Source organism: Triticum urartu, chromosome 1A, assembly GCF_056163025.1.
Source record: "Triticum urartu cultivar PI428250 chromosome 1A, HENAU_Tu73, whole genome shotgun sequence".
Taxonomy (NCBI): domain Eukaryota; kingdom Viridiplantae; phylum Streptophyta; class Magnoliopsida; order Poales; family Poaceae; genus Triticum; species Triticum urartu.
The window spans coordinates 68,415,264-68,437,296 of record NC_141873.1 but is presented as its reverse complement, the minus strand read 5'-3'; the positions used below and the strand labels follow the sequence as shown (position 1 = coordinate 68,437,296).

The 22,033-nt window shown below is 42.2% G+C and overlaps 1 protein-coding gene across 2 annotated transcripts; it reads left to right on the top strand.

The window, feature by feature from the left end:
• The first annotated feature begins 848 nt into the window (after positions 1-848).
• Positions 849-8,885, top strand: RUG1 (Regulator of chromosome condensation (RCC1) family protein). Of its 2 annotated transcripts, XR_007300664.2 has the most exons (16): positions 849-1,249; positions 1,338-1,414; positions 1,870-1,948; positions 4,035-4,094; positions 4,525-4,626; positions 4,716-4,809; positions 5,187-5,229; positions 5,309-5,354; positions 5,448-5,488; positions 5,588-5,690; positions 6,172-6,257; positions 6,992-7,046; positions 7,130-7,196; positions 7,379-7,415; positions 8,163-8,242; positions 8,422-8,885. XR_007300664.2 is itself a non-coding variant. In XM_048711168.2 (15 exons), exons 1-15 carry the CDS (start codon positions 991-993, stop codon positions 8,545-8,547), a joined length of 1,269 nt encoding a protein of 422 aa, XP_048567125.2. In that variant the 5' UTR covers positions 853-990; the 3' UTR covers positions 8,548-8,885. The 2 variants fall into 2 exon arrangements, 1 of the variants encoding a protein (XP_048567125.2); XM_048711168.2 differs by lacking the exon at positions 6,172-6,257 and having other exon boundaries at positions 853-1,249.
• The last annotated feature ends 13,148 nt before the right edge of the window (positions 8,886-22,033 follow it).

Below are 22,033 nucleotides of genomic sequence, written 5' to 3'. Positions count from 1 at the left end.
TTAAGAAAATTTATAATTTGTATTGTTCTTATGCAGAAATCACAGTCTTTTATATCGATTGCAAGTTTTCTCAAGCTACTAAATTTTGACTTGTATACAATTTCTCTTAAGATAAGCTTCTCCAATATAGTACTAATCTTTTTCTTGCTACTCATTGTGATTTTCAAGAAGGGACTCAACGGAGCAAAGGAAAGAAAGAGAAAGAAGAGAGGTCGAGAACACGACATAATCTTTAGATTAACTTACATTTGTAAATCAGTTTACCTTTGATGATTGCCATGGACAAAACAAGTATATTTTTTAATTGACATAGCACACCTTAGTCGAGAGGACCCATCAACATTGGATTCGATAGGTCATTTAATACGAGTAGGAAACACTTTACTGCAAGTTTCTTTCAACATGGCACCCGCAGGGTATGGGTATGAGTAAGCATGCCCAAACCCACACCTGCTCAATATTTTCTGGCCAAACCCTTTTTAACGGTGGATGTTTGGATTGTGGAGACAGATAGCGAATGGAGGAAGAAGATGGACTTTTGAGGTAAAAATAAGTCGACAATGTTTTCTTGAAAAATCGAAGCATGATTTATGCGTGCGGATTCTGAAGGTACACACTTGCACAATTAGTGTGCAACAACTATTCTCGCAAAAAAAAGTGCGTAAGAACCAAAATATTTTTACACCAGTAGCAACGCATGAGCAGTTCACCCGCAAAAAAAAAGAGCAACGCATGAGCAGTTCACCCGCAAAAAAAAAAAAAGAGCAACGCATGGGCAGTTGCCTATTGAAAAATAAATAAATGTTCGTTTTTTCGTAAATGAACTGATGAACCGGACGTCTCACCGGCATCTGCTCACCGGTAAAAGCCTGAACCAACGACAGTTCGTTTCTTGTAAACTATGCTAGGAGGAGATAATCAGGTCGCCGACGTGGACTATCCGACACCGCGAGCGACGCGACCACTCCAGAGCTCCAACGCGGAACGGCGATGTGGCGGGCGAGGCGGTGGCCGCGGCCCCGATGGTTCTCGTCCGACACGGCGGCAGTGGGCGCCGATTCGGGCAATCCGGGCAATCCGGCGCGGCGTCGGGTGGCGGCGCTTTGGGGGAACGGGGACCACGGCCGGCTGGGGCTGGGGGCGCTGGAGTCGCGGTGGAGCCCCACGGCGTGCCCCTTCTTCCTCACGCGCCCCGCCGACCCGCCTACCTCGCTCGCCTGCGGCGGCGCCCACACCCTCTTCCTCACCGGTACGCTCCCCTCACCCTACCCGTTTCCTCCTTTCTGACATCGCAATGTAAAGGATTCCGAGAGATTCTGACCTGCCGTTTTCTTCAGAGGGTGGGCGCGTGTTTGCTACGGGGCTGAACGACTTTGGGCAGCTCGGGATAGGCTCCTCGATGCCTCATACTCTGGTACTGGTTCTTGTCCGTCATACCTCCCTATGTTTGTGTCTACACTGTCAATCAAAGAAACTTCGGCACATTAATTCAAAGCCAGACGCTTCAGAAATACTAGCTGAGACAAATTAAATCAGTGTCTGTTCTGTTCTCTTTGCGAAACCAAATCTGCTGTATGGAATATTTTTATGTGTACCGGAGATACAGATATGCATGAAAGTGAATAGCTATATAAATATTTCAATGTCAGTATAATTTTTTACACCAGATGTTTGATTCCTCCCGCTTAAGAATTAAGCAGATTGAATCTCCAATCCATGAATTTATGGCATCTATTGACATACAATTTATGTATGTTACAGTTCTTATTTGAGGTTCTCTTGCCTGTTTTTTATTATTTACCCTTGTAGGTCATTAGTCCACGCATCTGTGTTCTTCCAATGACAAGTAAGTTCTTCTTTTACATGTAGGACCCTGTTGAAGTCTCTGGATTTCAGGAGGAAATTGTACAAATTTCAGCTGGCAACCATCATTCTTGTGCAGTAACAGGTGAGCGAAAAAAGTAAGGTGCAGTTACGTGCCTAGGTTTGCTTTACGCTTTACCAGAAGAAGGTTAATGTATATATTGAGAAGAGAACACTGGAAACAGCAACACCACCTGTTGTATTATTGTTAGTATGGAAAATCTGACGGCTAGGGGCATGGATGCCTGATGGAGTTCCTAGAGCACCCAGTTGTAGTGTCCTAACAAATAAGGATTTCTCTACAAATCTGACTCAGATTTTTAAGCATGGCAAATCTTGCCATGCCCGCTAAAGGAAATTGCCATGCTCGTGACAACATAATTTGCCTTCCCGGACATCAGATTTGCCATGCTTAAAAATCTGACGTCATATTTTTAGCATTTCTGATAAATAAATAAGATGGAGCGAGCTGTCCATTAATTAAGTTTTTTTTAAAATTATGTTATGTGCCTAAAGCCCTACATCCGGGTATGTAAGGCCTATTAATCTTTTCTTAAGTTGAACTTGTTAAAGTTTGACCAAGTTTATACAAAAAAATAATACAATATATACAATACTCAATCAATACATTATGAAAACATAGTTCATGATATATCTAGGGATATTGATTTGGTAGTATAGATGCTGATTTTTTAGGACAACGATAGTGGTCTTTATAAACCCAGATGTATGGAGTATGTGGCTGATTGATCAACCTTTACTAACAAATTGCCAAGTATCTTACCCTACTTATAAAGGTTGGAGTTGGTGGTGAGTTCACATATGGGATCAACAACCTTCACAAATAAGCAAATGCACTCCTGCCCTTGTGTGGACTAGCAACCTTCAAAAGACGTATATATAGGAATGTACTTTTAACTCACATGTGGGACCCAGGCACCCAGCACAAATAAGTAAATATGCTACGGTCTACTACTTTCATGTGAGACTCCACCTGAAAATCATGCTCTTGGTTTTAGTTTTCCTTCCCAACCAACTTTTCTAGTTCTATATCATAGCATAGGACAGCGAACAAATAATAATTCCAACCCCGATGATAGACCTCGTCCTCTTACCTGATCGTCGACCTTGTGCAGTCAACTTACTAATGCACATCATGTGTTTCAAATTCAAAATGTTGTCTCACTTTAAATCTTCAAAGGACCTACTATGGCCGTTTAAGATTCTCCAACGCCGGCCGCATGACCCCTCATGGTATTTTTGCTTTCTTATAATCGTGAACCTCACAATGGCCGTCGGACACCAACGTCTTTTGGTGATTACTAAGCCGGTGGGCTAATTCCTCATCTTCTTTATGGCTTCGTAGCTACGCACGGGCATTATGCTAGTGATCAAGTAATTTCGAGCTCCTTGTTTCTGTGTGGCGTACACAATATACTCTAGGTCTTCAACATTACATTGCAGTAGAAGCTCATTGTAAATATTAGTGGACCCTCTGTGGCTCAGTACTATATATCCATATATAAACAAATGAGACAGGCAACTATAAATATGCAACAGAAATATGCACTAATTGGGCTTCATTTTCATAAGAAAGGATAGATATCTGGAATTGTGCACTTTACCTGGACCTAAACTGTCCATCCATGCTGTTGAAACATCTTAATTCTCGTAGTACCTTCATAAGTTGTGTAGAATTATATAAGATTATTATTTAGTATTGATGATTGAGTACTGCAGTGCACCACACAACATGTTTCTTCACAAGTTAATCAGCATTTCACTGATACTTGAGACTACTATACAAACTGTAAACGTTATGAGCTCGAAATCTTCTACTCCCTCCTGTTCACTAGAAGCTGCCATTTGGTAACTTTCAAACTTTTATTATCAATGTCTTTTAAGTTATTCAGACAAGATACTTAAAAATCATATGCAACAATTTGTCTTGAAAATTACTGATAGCATATAACTTTTTGTTGGGTTTTGTAAATATATTACAATAGAAAATAGTAACCAAAGCTCTAGTTTGGCCACCATGCCAGTGTCTTTTCGAGAACTGGAGGAAGTATTCATTTTTTAACAAATTTATTTATTATTTATGATGTACATCAGAATTGTTGTGAAATCAATTCTTATTAATAAGCTTTTGTGCTATCTCTTTTCAACAGCGTATGGTGAGCTCTTCGTTTGGGGCAAAAATTCGAGTGGCCAGCTTGGCCTTGGCAAAAGTAATAATATTATCTTTTTTCTTTACACTCTTAGCATCATCCATGGTTGAACCCCCACTTAATGCAATATGTGATAATTGAATGTTTGGATTGGTTTAACAATTTGGCGTTATCAACAGTGTCTTGTTTTACACTGATGGGTGTGGGGTCATTTGATCCAACTAAAATCTGGAACATCAGTTTCCCTCAAAAGAAAAAAAATATCTGAAACATTTATGTCTAAGATCGACTTGTACATATTACTTGAGCACTTAAGCTCCAGTTTGTCCTACCAGTCTTTCCATCATCACCTGTAGCATCCTCATGCTTCTGTTAAGATTTACTGGGTATGATAATCTGTTGTTTCTTTCATCAATAATCTTGCTATTAAGATGAACATTTGTCATCAGCTTAAAATTCTGAATTAAAGAGCCCTTCCTACTTGGTTTAGGTGCAGGAAAAGTAGTCTCTACCCCAAGAAAGGTTGACTACTTGGCTGATGTTAGAGTGAAAATGACTGCTTTGGGATCAGAGCACTCAATTGTTGTTACAGGTGAATGTGCTATGTATTTGTGTTATAGTAATAACTTGAATATTACTGCTTTTGAGCGTCTGAAATCCCCCTGTTATTTTCTTCTTAAGAGGATGGTGAAGCCTTGAGTTGGGGAGCTGCTGGTGCTGGTAGACTTGGACATGGCCATAAATCTAGCTTCCTGGGATTCGCTATGACCTCAAAGTAAGATCACAAGTTTTTGCAGAGCACTTATTGTGGGCACACCATTCTATCTTCTGGGATAGCTCATGTTTTCATTTATTTGGAAAATATGGACATAGTAACACCTTAACCTTAAGAATGCAAAATTCTCTATCAGAAGCTGGCACTTATGGACTTAAAAGATAATGTTCATCTCATAACAAATTCACATGTCACAAACTTAATTGCCGAAGTTCCTAGTTCCAAGATGATGCAGTATGAGCTTGAGAAAATATCTGTGTGGTATTATGTTGGATATTTTACTGTAAAACATGTTTGATGGTTTAGATTTGTTTGCACTATGCTAAAGCTATATTTGTCTAGAAGGATTATTGATAATCTGATCTTCATCTGTGCAGTGAATATACTCCAAGGTTGATAAAAAACCTTGATGGTATCAAGGTATTTTGCTTTTAAGTTTCACTGTGTCCTGATCAAATAATGACCCCCTTCTCATTGTTCATGTCGTTACATTGAATAGATTAAAAGGATAGCTGCGGGAATGCTGCACTCAGCTTGCATTGATGGTAAGCTCATGGAAAAATTGTTTAAAGTAGTACACTAGTCAACTGCTGATCATGATTTCTCCATCTTATGTTCTCCTTGCATAAAAATTGCAGAAAAAGGTACTGTGTTCATGTTTGGGCAGAAGACTGAGAAGGTGGTATCCAATCAGGCCTCTTGGGACATTTTTTTACTGTTTTCATTGGCCATAAATCTGCTTCCTGGGATTTTCCCTGTATTTAACCCAAAATTACAGGTACTTGGAAGATCAAATGATGCACCTAGACCAAGTGTTGTTGAAGAGATACAATTTTCAGAAGAAGTTGCTTGTGGAGGTTATCATACTTGCGCTGTAACAGGTATCAGTTGTGCATGCAGAAATCAAAAAAGGAGCACTGATTTCTGTTGTTGGCAGTAATTTGTTAGATTGAATTAGATAAAAACTTTGGTCATATGCATTTGCATATATTTCTTGTGGAATAGATTCGGTCTCCAAATAAAGGACAAACCCAGTTCTAGAAGCTCCAACACCAGGTGGGGTCTAGGGAAGATCGTATGAGGCAAGCCTTACTCCTGCACAGTGCAATGCAGGGAGGCCGTGTCGAACCCAGGACCTCTTGGCACAAGTGGGGAGTACTTCACCACTGCACGAGGCCTGTCCTTAAGATACGGTCTCCAAATAAAGAAAACAAATTTCAGGAATAGTTATACACTGATACCGATATACATAACCCTTTTTGGGGGACTAGGATCTCAGGTCAAAATATCTTCATCTCTATATTGCACCTGGTGAAGCCGTGCAGACTGACAACATATCTGATCAGCCATGGTTTGTCCTAGATGCGGTGCTGGACTGGAACAAACTGGGTAACTACCGCCATGAAGATGGCCGCACGGCATGGAATGGGGGATTGAGCAGAACTCAGGTTGGGACAGGAGGAAATGAGGGAGATAACTGATTGATAAACTATTCTCTTATTGCTTCATTAAGTTTGTTACATGCTAGTCCATAAGTAAAGCGACTAACTTTGATCCACAAATCAGATCTCAATTCATACAAGACACTCAAGATCAAACCGTGACCCTTATCTTCCTAGTTAAATTGGACTGTTCCTAATTTAACTAGTCTTTTCTTAACCTTTCTATCGCTAACATAACCTATCCAATGCCCTCACGGATATGCCCTATGTCCTGTTCCGCTGTGAACCCACAACCATAACATGTACAGTATAAACTTGGCATATATGGGTTTTCGTCAATAGCACCTTATGCACTTTAAAGGATTATGCAGCTTTAGTTTTACAAACTGTCCCTCTATTTTCTTGAATGATCAACTGAAGCAGTTCAAATTGAACAAATTGTGGGCTTGCACATTGTTAAATCTTTATGTACTTCATAGTGCATATTTTACATGAAATTTCTAATAGATTTTCATTGTGGAGTCTGCCCTTTTAACTCTCTTCAATTTTGTAGCTTAATCCTTAATGCTCATTTTACTAGCATAATTAGTGAATTGCTAAGCAAATATTTCTATCTCTTGGCAAGGGACATAGCTTGGATGGTGTTATATTTTTACAATTTATCAGTGACAACTATCAGTTTTATTCAACTGTTCCAAGGATCTGAAAATGGTGACATGGATACCCGTGATATTTTGCAGATCGTGGAGATTTGTATTCTTGGGGTTCAAATGAAAATGGCTGCCTTGGTCTTGGGTACTTCCATCTACTACTGCTTCTAGAAGTTTACATTTGTATCAAACTCTGGGATTGCTGACTTACATAGTATCGCTTCCCAGAGGTACAGGCATGGTTCGCTTCCCAGAAGTTGTAAGAAGTTCATTATTTAAGCTTCCTGTATCTAAGGTTGGTATGCAGTATGTCTAGTCATTGTTCAATTTTTTATTTATACTGCAATGTTTCTTCCCTTGCAAAAAAAGGCTGCTCATTTCTTTCCTTGCAAAGAAAAGACAATTCATTTCTCCCCTCGCAAAAAGGAAAATATGTTTCTTGATTTCTGGCGAACCTTCACCGTCTACCTTTTGCAGGTATCCTGTGGTTGGAAGCACACAGCTGTAATTTCAGGTATCAAATTGTTTCATCATTTCTATTTTATGCTGGGTTCTAAGTTCTAATTAGTAGTACTAGCAAATTATGTTATGAAGCAAATACTTGTATCTTGACAAAGGGTGTCCATAAATAGGTCTCATTACACAACTTATTTTCATGGAATTCCCTTGGTTAGACAATTGTATCTCTCAATTATGTATAGCAAAAACAAAATAGAACGACAGTTCTAACTTGCACTGGGTATTGAGTTGAGGATATCATGTCACAGTAATATAAAATGCAGGGTACACACACATGACTCGACTTAACTAGTTGTACACACAATTCAGAGAGACACAAAATCGCAATAGTAAAGGGCTATTATTGTTTCATTACATCTGCCTGACTTTCCAGCCCATTTTCTATGTCCATTTGAATGAACAACATATGTATTTCTTTTTTGGAAAGGAAAGCGGCAGGGAAAGGCCCTACTTTTTTATTTTATAATAAGAACCCAAATTCACATCCGTGAGGACTTGAAACCAGTTGCACCCAGTCTAAAGAAAGAATGGTGCTCTTCTATTCTTATGATATGCACCCTCTGTTTCTAAATATAAGACGTTTTGGCAGTTTAAATTAAACTGTCAAGACGTCATATATTTAGGAAAGGAGGTAGTACCTGAGAAAAGTTGCCGTGCTATCTTTAAATAAGATTTTATGGGTTGTCTTTTCTCTTCTGTTGCCACATTGCCTGTGATACTCAGAACATCTCAAAACATCCAGGTGAAGATATCTACACGTGGGGCTGGGGAGGTGCGAACGGTACCTTCTTCGAAGAGGGCCATTCTTCTGGCGGGCAATTAGTGAGTTGCTTGCTGCCACTACAACAATTTATTAGTACTTGATGCCGACATTCAGCATCTTTATACCTGCTTGCACAATTTCCATCAAATCATGTCGTATCGTAACAATGATTCTACATATCATCATGGTAACACTGCTCGTTTCACCTGATTCTGCTGACCCAGTGCCTGCTTTGCAGGGGCATGGAAACGACGTCGACTATTGCGAGCCGATGATGGTAGAACTTGGCAAGAATGCAAGAGCTGTTCATGTATCATGTGGCTTCAATCATACAGGCGCGATACTCGAGTACGCGGAAAACTGACTGCTGTGCCATCTGCAGCACTTACAGTGCAACCAGGCATGTTTGGTACTACTCAGTCATACCTGCACAAAGAAAAAGAATAAGCTGACCTCGAACGAGTGATGAACTCCTAAAACAGAATTACAGGTTAGTCTAGCTGTATAGCCTTCTTTCATACATCTTCATTGTCAGCTTGTATCTATGATATTTGATGGCCTGTAAAGAAGTGGTGTTTGACGTCGCACAGGCTGTGATGTAAACGGCCAGTTGAAAATGTAAACATGATTTTAACTAAAATAAATCTTGTCTTGTACAGTTACAAACTTGCAATGTACATGGATCGTCAATTGTTATTTTTACATGGCGCTCAACTATCTCTCTTTGGTGTTGCGATTCCGTTTGACAACTATTTTCGGTGGATGTCGTGGTTTTTACGCGTCAGAATTTGAAGGGCTTGGGGCATGGTCAAATTAATGTTAAAACATATGCAAAGATTGAGTTAATATGCTACTTATGGTCTTTGCCTTGTTCTTTGTGCATAGGAATGTAAAAAAAAAAGAATATTTGAGTGGATTGTAAAATTCCTTTGTTTTTACCTATGAAACTCAATCTAAAGGAGAAAAATACTACATTTTCCTATGGACACTTCCTTTGAATCAAATGGATGAATAATATCCCATAGGAAAATTTCTTATTCCTATGTTTTCATCCACTTTTCCCATGAATAATATCCCACTCGGTTGTAGGAGACTTGCCATGGGGTCATTGTTGAAAATATGCCCTAAAATCAATAATAGAATTATTATTATGCTATTTTCTTGTTCACAATTAAGTTTATATTTCTGTGCTATAATTGCAATGGTTCTTGAATGTGAGATTTGAAGAGAAACCTATTTGCATGTGGAAAGATAAACACCAATCAGATCCCTGGTCTGGCCTCTAGACTAACTCATGTATTGTTGATGATTCCGTTTTCCTAACCATGACAATGTTACTGTAATCTGTAACCATGGCAATGTAACTGTAATAATGATGATGATAATAATGAGAACACATGACTAGGGTAACAATGGTGCTGCATAAACCCAAGTTATGAAATATTACGAAATCACTTTGTCAATATGTTGTCGGTATTTTCGTAGTACAAAGAGTTAGCTTTTACTTGTGTACTTAGAGTATTTGATATGTCAAGACTGAGATTTGCTCCTCTAGCGATGAAGAGGTACACTCTGGGCCCAATCAGTCTTGCGATGTCCATCATCGCTTGGCCAAGTAGTGGCTAAGGTTTTAGTCACAAGGACATTGGAATACGGTAACGAGAAAAGCGTACAAACCAGTAACAAAGGACAACTAGGTATTGTGATTGAACTGTTGCTCATAGATATACCATAAAAGTCTCTCCTAGATTTTTGTAAAGTATCGTCAAGTAAAGGGAATTATATGCTATAACAAAAGGTTCCCTTCATAAATATCTTCGTTGGCATGCGGGAATTATTATGGGTGTTCAAACCCTGCTAATAATTATTGACCGAAAGGTGTTTCCGACATGTCCGCATATTAGCAAACATGTAAGGTCACATGTTTAACGACTAGTGTTATGAAAGAGAGCTAGGAGACAATGGAGAATGAGAGAATGAGATCTAAAAGTGTTTCTTGAGGTCCTGGAAGTGTCCCCGTAACGTTGGGAGTGTCCTGGAAGTGCCTGATAATGTACTCGAAGGCCCTAAAGCCACCAGAAGGCCCCAGAACCTCCCAGAACGTTATGTAAGGGTCCTAGTGGGCTGCCCCCTAGGAACAAGACCCACATGGGCGAACTGGTCCTGCCCCATAGGGTTTGCTTGGGGGGCAAAACGAAGGGGAGTCCTTGGAGGGCTCCACCTCTTGGTTGGGCCGAACCATAGGAGGCAGCGGCTTTGAGGTGGTCGCGGCTCGACAAAGGCGGTAAAGGTAGCACCTCTTCCATAGCACCTGTCGTCGGGTAATTTTTGGGCCCTCGCGCTCGTCGCGCAGCTCCGGCCGCTCCGTGCCTGTCCAGGTATGCCGCCCACCACCGCAAGTTCAATCTGCTCCTGACGGGTCCTCGTGCCCGTGCCGGTGCCAGCGCGAACGAGGACGTCGAATCTGAGGCACGGCCAGCCCGCCACGAGCGACAGCGAGCGATGGATCTCGAGGACGCGCTCCTCGTGTCGGTCCTCCGTCGCTCCCTCACGATGGCCAAGATGGATGTGCGGCGGCTCCGCCGCAAGAATGCCAAGGCACTCTGGCTCGCCATCGAGTTGTCGAAGCGCGAAGCATCCAAGTAGGCGGCCACCAAGGCTAAGGCGGCCCGACATGTGAAGGAGCAGGACCGCCTGCTCTGGAGGCTGACAGGCCAAAGGTGCTCTGACGACTCCGGCGTGACGGATGATTCTAGCTCGAGCTTCGACGACACCACATGGCTGCACGCCGACGCCTACATGGCGAGGCATACACTAGTGCAGAAAATCCTAGCTATGACGTGGCAAAAAGTGGCTTGCTGGCATGGGAGTCCAATGCCACTAATATGGTGACACTGTTAAAAAATAGTGGTAGCGTTCGTGCCCACGTCAGCAGTAATTTAGGTTCTTGTGGCGTGCAGCATGTCCCATGCCGGCACTATTGTTTCTCACCTAGCGGCGTCCCATGTAACACGCATGCGAGCAACAGTTTTTGCAGTAATTTTTCTTATTTGCACCATCATATAGCATTTTGCGTCTTGATCACACATGTAATTATATAGACCAATAGTGGCACAATGGCTAAACATAGGTAATTATATAGAGAAAATATCTGACAATCATCGCTCTCACAAACAGTTCTAGCTAGTGATTAGTCATTTGTCAACATGCACTACAAACTACTCCCTCTGTTCCTAAATATTTGTCTTTCTAGAGATTTCAACAAGTAACTACATACGAAGCAAAATGAGTGAATCTACACTCTAAAATATGTCTATATACATCCGTATATGGTAGTCCATTTGAAATCCCAAAAAGAAAAATATTTAGGAACGGAAGGAGTAATATTTAATCCTTAGTTTACTTAAGACTTAGTACCAGCATCGATGGTGCAACGCACACACTCTTTTAAATAATGTCGATGACGATCATCATCCTCAAGTCATGGTGTCTGGTTTTTCTGATAGTGACTATGACGGCTTGTCCAACATAAAGATTCTTGCCAACGAGGAAGTTCTTTCACCCCATCATGCTTAAGATAATGTGACCTTCCATGTCCGCTACATACGCATAGGTGTAGACGGAGCCCCTTGTTGTAAGGCATACTCCAGCATAGTCCGCTTCATCAGCTTCGATGCCACAACTCAGAACTAGCCTCGTAGGCAATTTTCGAAGAAAAAAACTTATATAAATATGGCAACGATGTCAATTAAGTAGCCTCGCACATACTCTTGCAAGCATATCATACGTATTCTACATAAAAATCTCTACACTTTGAAAAATGAGCATGTCATGCACAATTATCAAAAAGCATACACGTCAATTCACATATATCATCGGATTTTACACTAACCATATCATTGGATTCTACAGTAAGCATATCAATCAGATTGATTCTACACTAAGTATATCAATCAAATTCTACACTAAGCATATCAATCAGATTCTACACAACTAAGCACATCAAGCAGATTCCACACTAAACAAATTACTACACTAAGTAACGTACCATGACATGGCGGCCGATAATATTGATCCTTGTCAGACGGATCATGAATGGAACCCCGACGTAATCATCACATGATGGAAGGTTGTCCAAGAGATTGCATGTCTCATCATCATTCAACCTCATTCTTTGGGTAAAGATGGCATCGTCAAATGGGTCCTCATCATTATCATCCTTGTTAAGATAGATAATAGCCACCCCGAGCCTTTGTCCTTTGAAGAAGAAGCTGATCAATTCACCCTAGTGAGACGATTATAGGCGAGGAAACGATCCCATCTATCTCCTATCCGGGTCATCGTTAGTCCTTTCTCGACCTCCGAAGTGTAGGGTCCCCCAGAAGCCTCGAAGACTAAGGTTTCTTCGGTCAGCTCATTGAATTCAAACCTCACATTGCACGGGATGATCTGTGTAACGAAAAACAAGAACACACACAACATTAATGGTAATAGCAAAAAAAACAGATCGCCAGTTGAAATGCTCATAACCCTCCATGACTTGCATAGTTGACATGGTGATGGTGGCGTCATCTACAAAAAGAATCAATTGGACACTACTAAAAGAAATTCTACACTAATAAGTATAAAACCGATTTCTACACCAATACATCAAATTCTACTAAGTATAATCGGATCGAACACTACTAAATCAACACAAAAGAAAAAAAACGGCTTTTACATTAATAAATCAAATTCTACTCAGTATAATTGGATTCTACACTACTAAATCAACACAAAAGACCAGCATCCGTTTCTACACTAAAACATATTCAACACTAAAAAAGTCTACTCTAAATACAAAATCGGTTTCTACACTAATAAATCAAATTCTAGTAAGTATAATCAGATTCTACACTACTAAATCTAATTATACACTACTAATCTTATACATGAATAAACGAAACCCACGGATTCCATGGATTCCATAGCATCCGCTAACGAGGGAGGCACGAGGGAGGGGAAGAAGATGCGCAGGGGAGGATGGGATCTCACATGCTGACCTGGAGGTGGTGGCTGCCATGATCCTCCGGTGGCGACGGGCGGCGAGGTCCATAGGTGATGGCGGCGCCGCTGGTCGAGAGGGGAAGTGAAAAAGATGGGTGAATCAGAATGACTAAGATTTTTTGATTGGGAAAGGTAAATAAAAAATGGACTAGTGCTGGCGTGGGTAACAAGCTACTCCATAACAAAGTGTAGCCCACGAAAAAAGTCAGTAAGCATCTATGGCATGATAAAAAAGTACAACGCCAACACTAATGTCAAAACGACGACATATCAAATATGCCAATGCCACCACTATTAGGAAAAAATAGTGCCGACGATGGTTGGAAATGGTGCGCCGCCAACTAAAGTTGTGAGTAGCCATTTCTCTACTAGTGATAGACGCACTAGCAGCCGCAAGGGGCCAGCGAGGAAATGATGATTTCTTTCGCCCTTCTCTGTTTTATTTATGTTTTCAGTCATTTATAGTATGAGTTTGCACTGTCCGCCTATGAACTTTGATCTTTTCTCCGACGATGAACTATGATATTGCTGTATCGGATGAATTAAGCATGTCGTCATGTTTATGTACGTAGCATTGCATGGGTTGCATGTGTTTGAGGTTTCGGATATGAATCACGCGACTGTTAGAGCAGACAAATGAGGCGTGCACGATCACTGCATGCGGACACGCCCGGTACGAGCGGGTGTTTGAGGATCGAATTTGCTATCCACGGTTGTGGATGCTCTTCCAATGTATGGGTGCTTAGATGAGGTGCTAAGTGCATTAAAGGTCTTAGGGCATGTCCAAGGGAGACTCGCAAATGTATCTTGTATATGTCTGTTTTTGTATCCGGACGTGGTCCATGGACATGATGCCGGAGTGAGACATTCAATGCTAATCACAAAGTATTCGGTTGGGAGGAAAAAAGTAGGTGGGGACCATGCATGTGGCGGGATATTAGGCCAACTCCAACGCACAACCCCAATTTGTCCGGCTGCATCTGTTTGGGGGTAAACGAACACGAATCGTGGCCCAACGCGCGGGAGCAAATGGACAAACGTCAGTTTTTGTCTGCTTTTGACCCATTCCTGATCCAAAATTGGGCTTCGTTTGCGTCGAAACATACTGGATGTGTGCCCTTGTCCTCCCCTGGCCTGCCCGTCAGGGAGACATACACTGATATTTCTCACCCCCTTCACCCTCCCCCGCCCCGCCCCCACCATAGTCGTCGTGTGATTGCCTGACTTATTAGGGATGATAGACTACTCATATCAGTAAGGAATTCCTTCTTTTCCGGGAACCCATTCGGAAAGAACTCCAAAGTTAAGCGTGCTCAGCTTGGAGTAATTTCAGGATGGGTGCGCACGAATGAGAACAAAGTGCGCAGAAAAGACTAGTATTGATCTGTGGGGCCAGTCTAGATCCCGCCAGGAGTAACGACCACCGGCGGGTGTGTCCAAGGCATTACAAGTTGGTTCAGAGCCGACCTCGCGGTTACACGGATGTTTGTGGACATGTGCGCAATCATGTTGTGCATGACGTTTGTGACCCGTCGTGGCACACTACAAGAAATATGTCAACTAGTGACCTTCTGTCAGTGACCCTGGAAGAATTGCTCATAGATCTATGACCATTTGAGATCAATTGGTCAAAAGCTGTTCGGGGGGCTCCAAACCCTAAACCATTGCGACCATTTTGGTTAAAAATGTCGTAATTTCCTTACACGAAATGGTCATAAAGCAAACAGCGTTGGTCCGCTACCTTATCTCTAGTTGTTAACGACCAATATAGACAGTCATAGTCTTGTAAATTATGGTGGGTTGTGATGACTAGGCGCCATCTCATCAGTTTTGCCTATGTGTCATGTCCATGTGTCAATTTTTGCCCTAGGTTGTGAAGCAACCTATATTTCTGTCATTCTCAAAATTCCCCCAAAAGTCTCATAAATTCTTTGGGTCATATCTTCGTCAAATATGTAAAAATCCTTCCTTGCCTAGTTCAAAAATAATTCAACAATATTCATTTTTCCTATTCTGTTCACAATAATACTTTGTGAAGGAAGTGCTATTTATATATTCTTGATTGCCCTCAAAATTTTTGAGCACTCTTTCCTATCCAAATCATTACCTCATGACAAAATTCAGCTCCATTTTCCCAGTAAATCTTCGTCGACAAATTTCCAAAGTTTTTTCCACCTAGAAGCATTGTGAAGGAAGTACCATTTTTATATATCCAAATGACATAAAATTTAGAGAGTTCCTTCATATGCCCAAATTATCACCCTCCTCCAAATTGCAGCTCAGTCAAATCATCTATGTGAGCCCAGGTTCAATTTATATTTTATGGCCAGATTGGCACATTACAAAGCAAGTGTTATCCAGATCCCTCCTATTACCCTCAAACTTTTTGGGCACTCTTCCATACCCAAATCATTGCCACATGATAATATTCAGCTCCATTTTCCTGGTAAATCTTTCTCAGGAAATTTCCAAAGTTTCTATCTCGAGAGAAACTTTGTGAAGTAAGTACTAGCTAGTCTTACCCAAATGATCTGAAAAATTACCAGGGCATGACCATAGCTATGTAACTTACCTACACCAAATTTGAGCTCATTTCATTTATCCAATTTCTCTCGCTAATTTTCCCAAGTTTCTGTCCAGGGAATAGCATTGTGAAGGAAGTACCACTTTGGCATGTTCAAATGGTATCAATTTTCTACAGTGCTTTCCTATGCCCAAATAACCACCCCCATCAAATTTCAGCTCAATCCATTCATTATTTTGAGCCCAACTTCAATATTCATATTTCTGTCCAGTGTGGTACTTTGCAAAGCAAGTACCACCTAGGCTCCTCCTTTTGAGCTAAAAAATTATGAAGACAGTCTTCTTAGTAGATGATCATCCTCAGCCAAAACTCACGCCCATTGGCCACGTGCATTTCCCGTATCGCTAATCAAACACTTGGCTGCTAATTAATGTTTGAGCATAGTTCGGTCTCCTCGTGAGAATCTTATGTTGTAATTTTCTTCCTAGCACCTGCCTGGGGAGTACCCAGCCCCCTAGACATGCCTAGGCCGTCCAGAACTCATTTCCGAGAACACTTTTTTAAAATAATTGTCGTATTACAAGTTTATTATTTTTCCTGGAAACTTGATCACATATAATGACACAATGCGAAGGTTTTCCAATTTTTTTTGTTTTTTTGAATTTTTTATGCCCGTTTCGAAATGCGGTCAAAACGGTGGGCTTGACCGTTCCTAGCTAGTGGTTGAATCTTGGAAAACTTTTGATATTTCTCTGATTAAATAGATACGATGTACCTAGAAATGATTTTTGGAAAAAATAAAGAGCGAACTATGAGGCAGCTGCAGTTTAAATTTGACCCGCTTCCAGCTAAATCGGCGGGAATTTGTCTTTTTCACCAGAGGTGGATCAAGGCTTTTGACACCCAACCATTTGGTCAATTGTGCACTAAATATGACCTAGTATTTTAGAAAATTGATTTTGTCCCATTTTGCAACAAATATATGGTATGTCCTTCACAAAAAAACTCATTTTGGGAACTCGGAAAATGGAAAATGATTTTTTCATTCAAAGAAAATGAAAACTCCCTTAGGCAACATTGTTTGCCATTCCAAAATGCACCCTTGTGCACAATATGAGATCATTTGAACAAACTATGCCATGAATGTGGCCATAAGATTGATCATTTGACTTGAAAGCCATGAATCTTCAGAGATGATAGCTCATTTCTGAGAACACATTTTTAAAAGAATTGTCGTATTACAAGTTTATTATTTTTCCTGGTAACTTGGTCACATATAAGATTTTCCAATTTTTTGGATTTTTTTGAATTTTTATGCCCGTTTCAAAATGCGGTCAAAACGGCGGGAATGACCGTTCCTAGCTAGTGCTTGAATCTTGAATTTTTTTGGTATTTCTCTAATTAAATAGATACTTTTGTACCTAGAAATGATTTTTGGAAATAATAAATAACAAACAATGAGGATGCTGCAGTTCAAATTTGACCCGTTTCCTACTGAATAAGCAGAAATTTGTCTTTTTTATGAGAGATGGATCAAAAAATTTGACACCCAATCATTTGGTCAATTGTGCATTAAATATGTCCTAGTATTTTAGAAAATTGATTTGGTACAATTTTGCAATAAATATATGGTAGGTCCTTCACAAAAAAGTCATTTTGGGCACTCGGAAAATGATTAAAAATAGCTAGAAAGATCAGAAATGCATAGAAATTGGTCCTTATCCATAAAATATGGTCTAACTCTAGTGAAAATTGCCATTTTGCAAAATATTTTTGATAGCTACTTCACAAAATCCCTCTATTTTTAGTACTTAGATACTTTTTTAAAGCACTGGTTTTTCGAACCAATCAGGACTCTTCCCACGGATCGATGACATGGCGCCCATCCATCCATCCATCCATCTCTCCATCCCACATCCATCCATCCATCTATCTACAGAAAAAAAGAAAATAAAATGAAAAAGAGATACCCCCCACCCACAGCCTAAACCCTAGGTCAGATCCCATCGACTCCCCCCATCGCACCCCTCCTCTCCTCGCAGCCGCCGCCACCTCCTCCCCGTCCCCAGCCTACTTTCCCCGATCCATTCCTCTCCCCACCGCTCCCACCCACCGCCGACCTCGCAGCCCTCCTCACCACCGTCGCCGACCTCGTCCCTCCCTTCCCTCATCATCTCTCCCTACCCTATGCCCCAGATCGAGTCGAGCAGGTCGGCCGACGCGCTAGGGTTCCGTCCCTCTGCCCCTGCCGTCGCCGCTATCGCCCCGGCGCTCCCCGCTCTGCCCCCCACTCGACCCCCAACATACTGGTGCTCTCCCCCCGCCCGCGGCCAATCGCGGCGCCCCCGCCCCCTCCCCCGCACAGGCGAGGCAGATTGGCGGCCTTGGCCACGCCGATCTGGCAGACACAGCCTCGATCCGGAGGGAGGGATTTGGCAGCCATGGTGATGAGGATCGCCTCCCTCCTCCCTCCCCTCGCCGGAGCTCACCGGCGGGGCCCTGGGCCTGCGCGGCTCCCGCGAACAGAAGCCCGTCGCAGCATCGCACGGCAGCGAGCCCATCGCCCCAGACCGACGCACGACGACCTCAGCAACTCCGGCCAGGATGGTCGCGGTCAGGGTGAGCCCCTCTTACTCATACGCACCGCTATCACGGGGATTAGTTCTCGTCGTGTGATCTGAACTGACCATTTGGCGCTCGCGCTCGTGCAGTTCCACCAGTACCAGGTGGTCGGGAGGGGCCTGCCGACGCCGACGGAGGAGCATCCCAGGATCTACCGCATGAAGCTCAGGATCATGTTTCATTGTGCATCAGCTATACTACTTCACCCTTTGATGATTTTGCTTGCCATCGTTTTTTCTGTTGCGCTGTTAGATATTAATATTATGCGTGGATGTGAGTAGCTTGCTGAATCAATAGGGGATGAGCTGCTCTGCGATTTATTGCGAATCCGTCGTCCGGCACTCGTTAGGTACTTGAGATGGTACTTGGTCCACTCCGTTGTGGCCATAGCTTTGTTAATTGATGTATTCTTATGAACTGGGTACTGCAATTGTTGCTGCTGTATTCTAATTACTTGTTGTGACCGGTATTGAGAGATTTTGGTCGTTGCTTTGAGTACATTTAACTCGGAGTTCTCCAGTACTCCTAGATTTGCTACTCAAACAAATTTTGAGTACTTGCACTGGAAAGGAGTGAAATACTCCTAGTACTTGCATAGGTTTAAAAATGACTTGTGTAGGTTTAAAAATACTCCCGGTACTTGTGATGAAACCAACAATTAACTTGCTAACCTCTTTCAGTGTTCAATCATCTTTTCATTCTTAAATTTCAGTGTTCAATTTCAGATTATACAAACTGGAAGTGTTTATTCTTTTTCTTTTTGAAGTAGGGAGGTTCTTGATAGCAGTGTGGTAAGCAAAACATTAACTTTGTGATGCTTCCAGTAGACCACTAGCATGCATGTTTTGGGTAATCAATTTAGTTGCTCTGCTGTGTAAATTGAAAGTGAAGAAACCTGATAAGTTAAAGCCAAGTGCATGATTGTATACCTAATCTGATATGCTTTTAAACTGTACCTGGGTACTGAACCCAAGTTAAGTATACATGAGTATTCTCACGCGCGCGCATAATATGCTGGATAGATAGCTCATGGTTTGTTCATGTACTGTTCTTGCTAAATGGGTAACTCATGGTTCTGTGTAGCAGAATATGTTTAAATTTTCTAGGGTACCCTTTTTTTTACTATGAATAAGCAACATAAGTGCTCAACATCCATCATGCATAACCCTGAACATTTATGGTCTCTGTTGATATGTCTTGCTGTGTACGTATAGTGCATGTACATGCATGGTTGTGTTTTGCAGGTGTAGGGTAACTTTTACTGCACAAGTTAACTTGAGACTGGTTAATTTTTTTGAAAGATGTGCTGTCTTGCAGTGTCTGCAACAAGAGGGGAGGACTGCTTTGCAATCTCAACGTACCCTTTCATCAGAGACAACATCTCCGTGGGCGCCTCCGTGCGCTCTTTGGGCAGCTCGGAGCCATGCTGTCAGAGCTCTTCACCAACTAGACCATCTACACCAACAAGGTGGGTGCATCTCCAACCAATTCTGCAGCGGTAGCAGACCAGCAGTATTTAGTTTTGAAAATCCGTCGAGTTTCTGACACTGTCAACATGGCTGGAATGCGTGCAGGCGGCGGCGCTGGTGACGCTGCTGTTCGTGATCGCGGTCAACCTGGCGATCGGCATCCTGCCGCACATGATGCGCCCGGCGCCATGGAGCACCTCACGGGCGTGCTCGCCTCCCCCAGCACCCCGATCTCAACGAGCCTAGCGGCCGCCGTCCTTGTCCTGCTCGAGGAGCAGGAGGAGGAGGGGCGCATCTAGCCAGCCACAAAGGGCATGCTCTGTACCACCACATCATCGGCCTTCTGCAGCATCGAGTTCAATATATTAGGTGCCCTTCCTATCCCGTCTGATATGATGGTCAATAGTTGCGTGTAGATGAATGATGAAGTGTTGCTGTGAATGTGAATGAGTAGCCACAAGTCTATTTGCGTCATTGCCATAGCTAGTGAATGAGCAGCCACAAGTATATTTGCGTCACTGCCATAGTTACCTGAATACAAATGAGCAGCCACAAGTTTGTCTGTACTGTCACATTGCCATCCATAGCTGCCAATCATTGTAGATAAATAGAATTTCCCCAAAACTATGTGGGAAATTTGGTTAACCTTGTTGAATCACACATGATTAGCATATCACTTGTCTATGTTCAGTTAAGAGTATTCAGTTTAGATGCAGATTTAGTCAACACTATGGATCAGTATTCAGTTTAGATGCAGATACAATCAACACGAGGTATCAATACATGTTTGTGAATGTTATATGCACGGTTTCTTATTAGATCTCAACTTCAGCAACTATTTTTCATTGTTAGGAGAATGTTATATGCACAACTTCACTTGATTTCCTAACTTTTTTGATTTATAACCTGCAGATGCGGTGTACAAGAGCTCCAAGAGAAGAATCCCGAAGAAAACCAGCACCCAACTATGTGTTTTAGCTCCCTGGAGCTGGCCATGTTAATATTAGGTGTATTTTATAGTTGAATACCTGATTTGTACTGCCATGACTGTAAAGTACTTCGTTTGGCTGTTGTTTGAAATTGTATGTGTTATTGGCTCTGTTTGAATCAAGTTATTGGTTATTGCACAAATAGTGAACTAACGTGCGGCGCCTAAACAACACCCCTGGGTCCCATTTCACTAGCAAGTCCTTTAAACTGGGAAACAAACAAAAGAAAAACCGACAAGTGGGACCTAATTGGATGATCTGACTAGTGGGACCTGGTCTAAAATGGAATGTAAAAAGGCCAAGGCCCAAACAAGAAATGGAAGCGAAAAGGCCAAAGGCCTAGAAAATAAAAGGCCAAATTGCTGGGCTAGGCCAATGTAGCTGACCAAAATTAAAACGAAAAAAAATCATAAATGGGCCGAATTGTTGGGCTAGGTCCATGTAGAAAACCGAATTGGACCGGGCTGATTCTTGTGCCACATCAGCTTGCCACGTTGGATGCCTACGTGGCCTGGGGAGGTTGCTAGTGACCAAAATTTTGGTCGAAGAACCAACGACCTTTTATAGAAGGTCGTTAATTCCATTTTGCGACCGCCCGCTTTTGACCTTCTATTTTTGGTTAAAAAAAGGTCGCAAATAAAAAACTATGACCTTTCAGCGGCCAATAGTGAGGGTCACAAGTTGACATATTTCTTGTAGTAGCACACGGCATGGCACATGTGCTGGACTAGATGCACAGACGTATGTGCCAAGAGGAAATGTTCCTGTGGCCCGACGAGGACGTCGGTTCCTCTGAGTGGGGCACTACTAGGGAAAAGCCTAGCAGCAGCGCAGGTTTTGGGTGTATCAGTAGCGCGGGTGCCCGCGCTACTGATACGGCGCCACAACTAACTTGTAGCAGTAGCGCATGTTGACACACGCTACTGCTATACATGGTTAGCTGTAGCGTGCATTGCAAACAGCGCTACTGCTAATTAGTTGTAGCGGGTCTTATACCCCGCGCTACTGCTATTACTTTCAAAAACAAAAAAAAATCTCGATCCCGTGCGTGCTGTCAATGGCAGCAATGGTAAGATCTAGCGATGATTGGCATCGCCGGAGGCATGAACGGACAGCGGAAGACCAGATCCAGCAGTGGCTGTTGGAGAGGGCCCGTTTCTATGGCAGAGCCAGGCTGCGGCGTGGGGCTCCTCTTCCCGA

Bases quoted from the DNA above. Each gene is read 5' to 3' on its own strand.
- RUG1 (XM_048711168.2), top strand. From the start codon at position 991: ATGTGGCGGGCGAGGCGGTGGCCGCGGCCCCGATGGTTCTCGTCCGAC. The intron at 1,949-4,034 runs GTGAGCGAAAAA...TCTTTTCAACAG, and splicing joins TCATTCTTGTGCAGTAACAG to CGTATGGTGAGCTCTTCGTT. The intron at 5,489-5,587 runs GTGGTATCCAAT...CCAAAATTACAG, and splicing joins TTGGGCAGAAGACTGAGAAG to GTACTTGGAAGATCAAATGA.